Source organism: Rhamphochromis longiceps, linkage group LG23 (genome assembly GCF_057381845.1).
Source record: "Rhamphochromis longiceps isolate RC_006_pf linkage group LG23, R_longiceps_female_GT1.1, whole genome shotgun sequence".
Classification (NCBI taxonomy): Eukaryota; Metazoa; Chordata; class Actinopteri; order Cichliformes; family Cichlidae; genus Rhamphochromis; species Rhamphochromis longiceps.
In genome coordinates, this window is record NC_140578.1 from 21,847,975 (window position 1) to 21,860,199 (window position 12,225).

Sequence of the window (12,225 nt, forward strand, 5' to 3'; positions counted from 1 at the left end):
ATGATTGATCAAAAAGGAAAGTTTTAAGCTTAATCTTAAAAGTAGAGAGGGTGTCTGTCTCCTGACAGGAGAGGGGCCTAATAGCTGAAGTCTTAAACTCCCATCCTACTTTTGGAACCACGAGTAAGCCTGCAGTCTAAGAGTGAAGTACTTTATTGGGATAAAATGTTAGCGTGAGGTCTTTAAGACATGACAGAGAATAATTGTTCAGGGTCTCAGAATTCTAGATCTCGCAGAGAGCCGATGAAGACAAGCTAACTTCTCTTTGTCATCTCATAAGTGCTCTCGCTGCAACAGATAGCAGCCAAAACCACTCAGTGATGTCACAGAGAGCCGTTCTGCTTTGACAGCAGATGGAAGCCACCTGCGTGAAGACTCACGGGCTGTCTTTAACAGCATCAAGGTCACAGAGATAGCAAATCGCGAAACACACAACTACTGACTCAACATGTTAACCATGGAGGCCCCTCATTAAATACTCGTGACAAAAGTGCAGACGTACAGTTTTTGTGAGTACATGAACTTTATTTAAATAGTGATTAGCCTTTACAAAAAACAAAAAAACGAGTACATCAATTACACACCTGATAAATATTTCACCATAATGTTCACATTAAAGTGTTCAGAGTGTTACTGTGTTGTTGTGTTTACACGTGTGCCTGAATCAACAGCATGACAGAGGCTTGCACTGAGAAAAACAGGCTGATGTGCCGCTGTCAGTGTTCCCCAACCATCGTGATAAAGCGAGGAGACATTTCTATATTTCATTGACTGAATATTAGGATTACACAACAAAATAAACAGCAAATTAGGCAAATGCTTGACAATAGAATAAATCTTTTCCTCTGTCGTCATAGCAGCACTTTGACTGGAAGATCACGATAGTCTTTGTCAGCAACCGACTGAAGAGTGAAAACCACATCCACACCTAAAATTGTTTTCCTCTTTTGGGCTTGATCTGTCCCTCATCCAACAGCTCTGTGGAGCCACATGCAAATCAAAATTCAAACTGGCGTGGGGCAGAAGGCACTTGAATTTACATAAAAACTCAGCGACCTTGCTCTTCGCAAAATGAAGTACTCGATGAACCCTGAGAGCAAGTCACCATTGGCCAGCACATTTGCCTGTGTGGTGGCAGTGAAGACCCTTCACATGGAAAAAATAATCAATGCGGGGCCTTTGCATATGATTTGTGTGCGAGCTGTGAAGGGAAATGCACAGCACCGAGTCTGGCAGACAGTAGTTTGAGCAGACTGCTCATGTGAACTGAAATCAGAGCTTTTGAGAAGCTGAGAACTACAAGGGTATGGTACGCTTAGCACACACACACATACACACACACGTACAGTCACACTCAGGAACATGCACACATACTTTATACATACATTTACAAACAGTGGAAACAGCTGTCTGGAAAGTGAAAGTTCTATGGGTCTGTCTCAGCTTACACCAACATCAATAACAGAAAATTAAGAATGTGCATAAATCTGACAATAAGAAAACTCACGGGTTAAGATGGCAGGACCTAATGTCCTTCCTCATAAGGGCTTATTTATCAAAAATGCAACCTGCTTGGAACATCCTGTTTCACAAGCATACAAAGCTCGGCTGAGAATAGCACCAGCCACAAATAAGTTTAGTCCAAGTGCACTGGAGGACAAAAAAAAAGATAGACTTAGCTGACTAGGATGGAATTTTATAGGTTTCTTTTTCTTAGCTTGAGACAACCAGTTGAGATGAGGAAATTACTAGTCCCAGCGCAATAACAATCTGGCACATAACCTACCTCTGCTAAATTGCAAACCCTTGTTTTTGTACAAATTAAGCAATCAACAAACATAACTTGTTTAATTAGAAAGTGTTGGAGACACAGGTTTACTTCCTTTTTTTTTCTTTTTTCGATCCGCCAAGCTAACCAGCTGCTACCTCTAGCATCATATACAAAACAATGATCCGAGTCTATGCTACTAATCTTCTCATATAACTTTCATTGTCTCAGCCAAATAAATGTGCTGTGTTACTAAAATGCCAAACTTCATTAATGCTTGTCAGCTTCTCATAGCAAACCTTTTCATTTCTGAATCTATGTTGATCATATGCTGAGGATTTTCTATGAGTCTGTGGTGGCCAGTGCGATCCTCTATGCTGTTGCATGCTGGGGGAGCAGGCTGAGGGTCGCAGATGCTAACAGACTTAATAAACTGATCCGTAAGGCCAGCAATGTTGTGGGGATGGAGCTGGACTCCCTCAAGGTGGTGTCGGAGAGGCGGATGCTGTCCAAGATAAAGACAATGTTGGATAACACCTCCCACCCACTCCATGACATGTTGGTCAGTCACAGGAGCTCGTTCAGTGAGAGACTGAGATTACTGAAAAGCACCACTGAACGACACAGGAAATCATTCCTGCCTGTGGCCATCTCCCTGTACAACGCATCCACTTAACACACTGTTTGCTGCTACAGCTACACATGTTTCTTTTCCAAATATTTATTTATAAGTGACTTATGTATGTATGTATGTATATATATGTATATATTGTACTATTCTTAGTTAGCGTATTGTCTGTCTTGTCTTAATGTTGGTTTAAAATGGAGCACTGTAACAAAAAATAATTTCCCCCAGGGATCAATAAAGTATTCTGATTCTGATTCTGATTCTGATAAAATTAGCTGCATGACTATAATGAAAAAAGTCGCTGTTAGCTTATTTTGAGCTACAAAAATGCCTAACAAGTACCAGTAGACTGAAGAAGTTACTTGGAAGTGATGAAACGTTTCTCCCACTGAAAACGCTACGTCCAGATGAACAGAATCAACCACTGTCACCTTTTAAGTGACAGTGGACACCTACAGCCAACTTAGTCACTGTGTCACAATGTGTATACATCCTTTAAGACACTTCCATGTTGTACATTATCTGCACTTACACTCTGCATTCATTTACACAGTGTAGAATTTGTGAAAATGTACAAGTTATCAGTCATTAGACCACAAAATAATAAATTTTTCAACACTGAAGATATTCTTCTACATTAAATGCAGATAAATTAGTGCGTGGCGGATATAAGAGTCTTAAGACTGATCTCCATACCAATATTTGGCCAACGTATAGGGTGATATTTTCTTTACATTCAGATTCTCCCATCTCTGCTTCACCTATTTAAATTTAAATGTATTTTTATGCCATAAATTTTGATTTTATCCGGTCATTAAGTGATGACGTGACGAATCCTACTTCCGGGCCTAAAGTAGTCTGCGTTTAATATGGCTTTTGTGTTTTTAACATGTTTAATGTTGTGTATTTTCTTCTATTTAATCTCAAAAAGCTCCTAAAACAGTCAGTGATCACTGTTGACCTCCCTCGGCTTTTATTACCGCTAATCATTTATTTACGCTCAGTTTTTAAAACCTTAGGATGTAACTACAGCCCAGCCAATGCAGCAATATATGAATGACTAACCTTGTATTGTTGATGGATTATCCCAGTTGTTCTCCTGGCTGAAGTCCTTTTACAGCATCCTGCCATGCGATTATATTTGTTCCTTTCCACCGAGAAGACTCACATTAACTTTTATCGAGTGGAAAAAAAGTTAGCTTGTTTATATTATGCTAACATAGCTATGTCGCTAGCGGTCACGTAGCACATCATTATATACCAGCTAGCCAAACTTCAGTAACCCTACAAACGTCACTGCTGTTTAGTTTTCTGTCTTCATTTATGTTGGAAGTGATAACAGAGCTGTACGTTTTAATTTGTTTCCAAAACCCCGCAGTCAGGACATGCTACATTGTATTTAGATCGAAGCTAGCAAGCTAACTTCCTGCTAACTTCTAACTCCGTTAAATGTCATAAATTCCGTTTTCATGGATGCCTGGATGTTAAACTGAATTGTTACACCTGGTAGAGCAGAACGCTGATCATTTTATTAAAGATGAAAGACTTTAGACAGTTTTTCAACTCTCAGTAATGCCATAGTGATCGTTTGATATATGGACCTGCAGCGGAGTTTAGGCCCAGACACGGCTAGTGACGTCAGACTTAACGACCGGATAGGCAAATAGCTCATATAAATTAGTACCTGAAAAAAAAGCAAAAAAATTACCTGTGTTAGCAACCTAACTAGCATTAGTTATTTGTATTTCCCCCTGTATGCTCAAATTTTTAAGCATGATCAGACATTAACCATTGGGTACTTATAGAACCCTTAATTTAGCACTCAAAATAACAATGGAAGTTATGGAAGTACTTGATTTGTGACACAGTGAGTACTAGACGATATTCCCACTTAGCCACCTAGCATATTTATCATCACCATTGCAAATATATAGATATAAAAAAATATTGATATTTAGCCACATTTAAAATATGTCTTGTCTTTTTTTTGAATAAATTCTATAATAGTCGTAGCACACAACATACTGTTTCTATATGATCTATGGTTATGAAGAGATGAGGTGTTAGCTAACCTCAAAAATAGTACACAGTCAGTGGGAAGCCAGAATAGAGCTTTACATGTGCAGATTCACTTAAGCAAGCTTTTTGATTTGGCTCCCTTTACAAAATTACAAAAAAAAAAAATAAAAAAAATAAAAAATTAAAGATGATAGAATCCATCACACCTGAACATATACAGTATAAAACCATTTGTGCCATATTTTCCTGATTGTCAGTCATAAAGTGTGCTAGCTTGATTGGCAGGCTTTACGAAAAAAAAATAGGGCTCAATGAGTACAACCGGTTTGCCCTCATTCATTGCTGTTGTTGTCGAGATCTTTGCACTGCAGTTCTCCTCCAGCGTAGTTGATGCCGGGGATCTTGACGCCAAACCGGTCTACGCACCAGCAGATCCCCCTTTTGCGACCGCGAGATGGCTTGCACTGTGGGTAAAGAAAGCAAGACTGGAATAAAGAACTTGTTTTCCAATCATTTGTTGTGGCATTTTGACTTTGTTAGACTGTCAGATATCAAAGTAGCAGTGCACTCTAACTTTTTGATACATTTGTACCTGTTTGCGCTTGAAGAAGCCCTTCTTGTCACAGTTGGGAACATACAGTGAGAGAGCAAAGACCTGAGACGTGTCCTTCATGGCCTGGATGAGATTATCTAGTTTTCTTCTGCAGGGGCCCTAGAGTCACACAGAACATAAATCTAAATGTCTGCTTGATTACAATGCATATACATGCAAAATATTTCAATTCTGGTTAAAAATTATCTGGAAAATTTAAGAAGCCACATGCAGTGGTATGCAATATCTGATTTTGTAGAGCCAAAGTTTGTTCATTCAGAGGGAAAAAAAACTAAAAATAAAAAATTGCTCAAAATCTTGCAAAAAACCAACAGTCAGTGTTTTTTTTTTTTTTTTCTAATTTTATTTACCTTGGTATGCATCTTTGTAATCTCTACATCACTTACAAAATGAGGATCCAGTTTATCTATGCTGAGTGGAGCCAAGTTGCTGGCAGGCCCAAGCTTGGCCAGCTGCTTCTTACGGTCCTTGGCCTGCTTCATGGCCTGGGCCTTGCGACTGCTAATGTGATCTCCATATAAGGGCACCTTTGTTTGTGGTGGGACTGGGACACGTAGCATGTCATCATGAGGCTGTCCACCTATTTGGGAGGCAACAAGACACAAAAGAGGTAGATCGTTTTAGTCGGCCCATAGGTATTAGTTTTCTGGGGAAAAAAAGTGTTATTTACACCAAAATGCATTGCGGCTATGGCCCCATGTGTTCCTTTGGTATAAAACATTTGCTATTTTTGGAAAATTTCGAAAGCCTTAAAAACCTGTTGTTGCTGGATTTCAGAGTCTGTTGGAGCATTATTACTGCCAACAACATAACACTGAAGAATGTAATTTAGCACAATAAAACTAACAGTTTTTGCACTGAACCAAAAAGTGTATTGCACCATGCTTGGGCATGTACAGATACGTGTTTCTCCAAGGGCTAATAAAGCAGAAATACTCAATCTTTTTCTGGCATGTCCTGCTTTAGGAGCTGAAAAAAGTTCTGAGTTTCCCAAATCACTTTTAGTATAGTAACTGGTAGAGTCCCACCAGTATACAGGATTTTAAGACAGGTAACAATATCAATATTTGGTGATGTAAATATCCTATATGTCGGCCAATATTTTTTTCTTTCAGGTACAGAAAGCATGCACAATTTCCCTATAGAAATGCTAAGTGAGTCATTAATAAGATAATGACACAATGTAGTTTAAAAATAATCTTATCATGGCAAGTTGAGGATGACTGTTTTTAGACTTTGTTCTACTCAGATCAGCTGGTTGTGTGTTTCAAAAACACGTTATGCCAATCGGGAAGTTGCATAGTGCCCTCTGGTGGACACACTGCACAACATCAACACTCATAACATAGTTGAAGGGTATTTCTTCCATCTTTTCTTTACTTTCATCAATCTACTTTTATAAATACAGATATAGTTAGATTGGCAAAGAGTGAATATATATCACAAACATCAAACAATGTTCTTACACATGTAACATATCTGCCTGTGTCAGAAACCTAGCAAGCATTAATCATTTGTGTTTGCTCTTGATGTTCAAATTTTTCACCATGAGCAGACATTAATCATTTGGTTACTCATTGAACCCTTGAGTATGAACACATTTATGCACTCAAAATAAAAAGTCTTTTTATGATTTATTGGTATGAATAGATGAGGTGTTAGCTAACCTGAAAAACAGTACACAGTCAGTGGAAAGTGACTTATGAAGTGGTTGAATGGCAATTCTCGTGTTTCTTCTTTACATTTTAATTTTTAATTTTATCAGCTGTTATAAATGTCAGTAAGTGTCAAATAAATGCCAGCATGATGCTTTCAATAACAAAAAGTTTAACTAAATCTTTTTAATGCTGATCCTTTACACTAGGGCTGCACGATTTTGCATAAAATGAGAATCACGATTTTTTTGCTTAGAATTGAGATCACGATTCTCTCACGATTTTCTTTTCCAATATAAATATTTATTGCGCTTATTCGTATTCGCTAACTTCGTAACAGTTGAGACTGAACATAAAAACAATAAATAAACATAAAAACAACAAATGTCTCACATTTTGTTGTTGCCGCAAAATGTTGTACTGCTTGAAATTCTGTCTCCACCGTTGCTCGACACTGCGTGTATAGAGCAGGTAGTGCAACAATAGAAAAATAGTTGCGGGATGGCACTGTGTAGCGTTTGTCTAGGGTGTTGATCATTTTCCTAAATCCCTCGTTTTGCACAGTGTTGATGGGAGCCATATCTTTGGTCAGGTGATAAGTAATAGCCTCCGTAATGTCTCTGCCAATTTTAGCAGCCAGCTTCTGTATCACGTGGTATAAGGCTCCGCCCTTGTCATTTGTTGAGCAGGAAGAGTGAGCACTTGTTTTCATGCAGATTACGTCCCGGATCAAAATGCGGTACAATCGTCGTCGTCTTTTTTTTTTTTTTTTTAAATCATTGTCATTTGGAAATGAGATCGCACATAAATATGAATTGAGATCGCGATTTTCTAACGATTAATCGTGCAGCCCTACTCTACACCCCACAGTTTGGGAACCAAACAAACAGATTTGCAGCCCAACAACTGTAAAGCATGTCTCTGTTAAACATGGCTTCCTTTACTGCAAAAATTTGAGTCACACAGGACTACTGTTCAACATTTCATCTGCAGTCAGTAATGGTGGGCCATTTCCACTGGATGCTTACACGTTAAAGATGAAAAACAAAACAAAAACAGCAGTAGCAATCATTCCAACAAGTCAACAGCTGTAATATTAGTCCTGTGTGAACATGGCTCGACATGATGGGTCAAAATTAAGAGCACCATGACTTCCAACCTGGATTTGCAACTTCTTGAACTGCCAAATTAAAAAGCTCAAGAGGGCACAAGGCAGCAGTTTCCAATTTGGAAATGTCACAACACAACGTGATGATTTCACTTGCCCCAGCTAAATGCTTATTTAGCACAGTTAGTGGCTACAAGCCAGATTCAGATTGGATGTGTTGACATACGGGACAACATAAGCTACATTTATGGCAAGTCAGGCTGCCAGTTTGGGGTATATGTAGACCAGGGGTTTTAAAACTTTTATAGCAAGTGACCTAAATGAGATATTTAGTCTCACCCTGGCACCCATGGCCATGAAAACATGCTATTACCCTTGTCATGTGGCAAGCCACCAAAAAACAGCCGCAACCCATTTTGGGTACCAACCCCCCACAGAAAGCTTCATGTACAAGTATCTTTCATCTGTGCAAAAACACTGCTCTGTGCTAAATTTTGGGGAGTCGCACAAACCTCAGCACTCGCCCCTCTCCCTTGTCCCCACCCTCAGCCGCAGTGACTGCACTGAGGCCAGAGTGAGTGACTGTGGCTATTTTCCCCCCCAAACAGCACTATAAACTGATATTTCATCGGGTTTCTATCCTGAAACATGCATTAACTTTGCATGTGTCCTAAGCCCTCGTTGGCCCATTTCCACTGCTGTGTCACGCACTTGTTTCCGCTTTCGTTTTGGCAGATTGAAAACTCCACATATAAACCTCTGTAGTTCTGCCAGTGACATGGTCGCTAAGCTACTAAGCTAACTGCGTGGTGAACTGAGGTCACTGTGTAGTTGCAAATGATGCTTAAAACCTCGATGACTGACGATGATGAAGCTCATGATGATGATGTCATCCATCCATTCCCCTTAATGACAGGTTCTTGGAAAAAAGAGATTCCCCCTAGTTTCCTGCTGACAATGTTTTTTTTCTCTCTCTTTCCCCAGGGAAATCTGAGGCAGCTCAGCGCCAGTATGTCCAATCAAGTCTTCACTTGCTAATCCCCAAGCTTGTCTAATCTGACGTGTGCTGACTGATCACATCTTTCACTTTTTTCCCCTTTCTTCCTGCCTCTTTTCCTCTTCGTGATCCTGGAGAGCTATGCAGCTCCCTGCAGGAATTAATGACTTAAAAAAATATTTTCTTCATCTTCATCTATCTAATCTTTCCATGTATTCTCCCTTGCCACATCTGTCCAGATGTTACTGTTAGACATCCTTTCAAATGTAAAAACTAGATTCTACCTATTTTTAGCTGTTGTTACAACTTAAATGCCAGCTTATGTCACAGGTTTTCTGCTCTCTGACAAACAGCAAATATGGAAAATATGGTCAGACTGCACACACGAACACTTGTGCATTAATATAGCTGTACATGCCTATTATGAATGCATATATGTACGCATATCCACAGCCCAGGGTTGTCAGGTGTCTGCAAAGCGTTTTTACTCTATGGGGCATGTGCTCATGGGTGTGCATGTGGGTTTTTTTGTTTAATTTATGTGTCAACAGAACGCCCAGCAGGAGATGGGGAGTTCATGATGAAGCTGACTGCCGGACAGACAGACGGGGGATCAGAAACCCACGCTCAGCCTGCATTCTGCTGAATCACTGCACAGCCGGGGCCTGCCTGCAGCGCCGAGCCGGAGAGAGGGGGAGGGAGTGGAGGGAGAAGACTGTGTATAGACGTGAAGAAGAGGAGATCAGGACGGGACTAACAAAGACTGACGAGAGGGAGCAAATAAGTAAAGGTGAACGGATCAATCCAGATATCCATAGTATCGATACCAACGCTGGTATTGGTATTGGATTGATACTAGTGATAGGATCGATGCTTTGCTTCTATCCTCTATCTTCAGTATGTCTTTCACTGAATTGTATTAAATTAATTATTGACAAATGTCACATGTATTTTATTTATAGCTTATGACACATTTAAAATAACAGGCAGATTTAGATTTAAAAAAAAAAACAGTATCAAGATACATAAAAAGCTGAAAGGTGTGTTTTATTGTGGGAAGTAAAAATCACAGCTCTCTCTCTCAATGCACTCTTCTACATAAGCTGCTATTACAAATTAAATGTATCGGTATTAGTATCAGCAATATTGGCCCAGTCTTTGCTTGGTATCGATCGTATATCATACTGCACAACAGCAAATAACACATTTCTGGCTGAGGATCAAAGCTGACCTTCAGTTCAAAAGTAAGATTTTGATTCACGCTCTTTTCCCATTTTCCACCTCTTGTTACTGGACTTTATGCCAATATCACAGAGCAAGAAAATAGTTCAAGTTCTTTTTTTTTTTCCTTGCTCAGCCCGCTGGCGTTTAAAACAGAGTAGGAATATTTATGTTTCCATTGAAACTCTGCAGGAAAAACGGAGCAAGAGATAGAATGGAAACGGTGAATCGTGGAGATGGTGGGATAGTGAATGAGGTGGCGGAGAGAAGGAGAAGAAGAAGAATAGGTTGGAAAAGATGTAGAGGGACAGCAGCCAGGCAGGGAAAGAGGAGGAGAAGGCTGTGTGTTGGGACAAAAACAAAGGTGGGTCAAGTGTGTGAGAAAAGGCACAGGTGGTAGACGAACTGACAAAAGAAAGGAAGAAAGGTCTAAAGACAAAAAAAAAAAAAAAAGAGACAGGTAACCATAGAGGAAGGTATGTGGGCAAAACATGATTTCACACCTTGAAGACAGTGAGTGCAAGCTAAGGCAGCTCTGCTGGAGCCACAGAGGAGCCCCGCTGAGAACCACCTGTAATCTTCTCCCTTTTTATTTCGTCTGACTGGAAGAGGGAGGGGAGGAGAAACGGGACGCCGCTGATTTAAGACTTGCAGACCCACAAGGGCCCTATAGTTGATCACCACGGGACACACCAACTGCTCAAAGAGTTCACGGGGGTCAGCTCAAGTGCTGAGGAGACTCCCATCAACCCCTCAGAAGCAAACTGAGTAGAAACAAAGTTGCAGGAGAGCGGAAAGCGCAGTGAGATTATTCATCCTTCTCGCTCTCTGAAAGGGAGTTTGTGCATCTCTTGTGGGCTTCATCAAAATTCCTGCACTGACAAGGGAGGAGTAACATCTCTCTCCAGCTGTTTACTATTTCTTTGCACCGTCAGATCTTTGGGTGAAGCAGGAATTCGCGCGATGACACTATCAGAGCTGTCACGGAGAACATGGAAGTGTTACTGCTGCGTAACCCACATTTCCCATTTGTCCCTTTATCTTTAAACTAACACACACAGCACTAAGAGTAACCGCCTCTCCATGTTCCCTTCACAGGTAACCCTTCACAAGCCTACCTTTTGACGGATGCAGCAGTTTGTACAACTTCTCGTTCCTGCACACCCCGCGGCCGTGCAGGAGCGCGTGCAGCGGCTTCTCCTCTCCGTTCTTGGGCAGGCAGCGGAGCCCGCGCGTGCATGGCCCTGTGTACACACCGCACGGCTGGCCCTCTTCGAGCGCGCAAGTCATGCAGCACCCGCAGCCGGGCTCCTTCACCGGCTGACAGCCCACAGGCACCGGCGGGCACATGGACAGCACCTTCTGATCGCATGGCTCGCACGGCACGTAGGACGAGTCGCAGCCGGCGATGGTCAGCAGCGGAACCAGCAGGAGGGAGAGGCGCATAGGCATGGTGGGTGCGGGTCTGGAGTGAAACTGCGTGGATTGGAATGGAGTGGAGTGGTGACGAGTCGGTGGAGAGGAGTATCAGCTAAGCGTTGCGGAGAATCCTTTCTATGTCTCTGGTCTCAGTCCGAACATCAGGCGGGTGCGAGTCGCATCCACAGGTGCCTCTGCGCGCTCACTTGTGAGTGGCAGCGTATCCGATACTCGCGTGCTCTCTCACTCTGCCGTCCTCCTTAAAACCCCGCAGAGTTACCAAGAGTTGAAAAAAGAGCCAAACAAACAAATGAAATTATCCAGACACCACGTAAATCTCCCTTAAGTGATGCCCGGTTCCGTTTACGCGCAGGCTGCTCCTCTTCAAATAAAAAAAGGAAAAAAAGAAAGCCCGCTGATTCTCTCTCTCTCTCTCTCTCTCTCTCTCTCTCTCTCTGTGTGTGTGTCTCTCTCTCACTGTAGGTTACTTCGCCCGCGCAGATTGCGAGCAGAATGTATAATCTGCGGCTTTGAGCTTGCCTTTTAAAAAAGAAACTGCCAGAGGCGAAGCCTGTAACGACGGGCATGTCAAACAACGCGTGGAGGGGAGGAGGAAGGGGGGGGGGGGGGGGGGGGGGGGGGAATCAGAGGGAGGCGCACTTGTCAAGTCCGTGCGCTGAGATGCTGATTTCACAGGGCGGGTGCTGGCATGTCTCCAGATCTGCCAGACACTAGACGATGCTCCCGTAGGCGATTGAATGAGACCTTATCTTTCTCACTGCACAGTTGCCATTTAG

General features: G+C 41.7%; 1 protein-coding gene across 2 annotated transcripts; it reads right to left on the reverse strand.

Moving 5' to 3' along the window:
- Nucleotides 1-515: 515 nt before the first annotated feature.
- On the reverse strand, nucleotides 516-11,976 carry igfbp5a (insulin-like growth factor binding protein 5a). Of its 2 annotated transcripts, none has more exons than XM_085398689.1 (4): nucleotides 11,128-11,976; nucleotides 5,415-5,608; nucleotides 5,008-5,127; nucleotides 516-4,879 (listed from the first exon to the last, which is right to left on the reverse strand). In XM_085398689.1, the coding sequence occupies exons 1-4, from the start codon at nucleotides 11,459-11,461 to the stop codon at nucleotides 4,748-4,750; spliced, it is 780 nt and encodes a 259-aa protein (XP_085254815.1). In that variant the 5' UTR covers nucleotides 11,462-11,976; the 3' UTR covers nucleotides 516-4,747. The 2 variants fall into 2 exon arrangements, with proteins under 2 accessions (XP_085254815.1, XP_085254814.1); XM_085398688.1 differs by having other exon boundaries at nucleotides 5,379-5,608.
- Nucleotides 11,977-12,225: the final 249 nt, after the last annotated feature.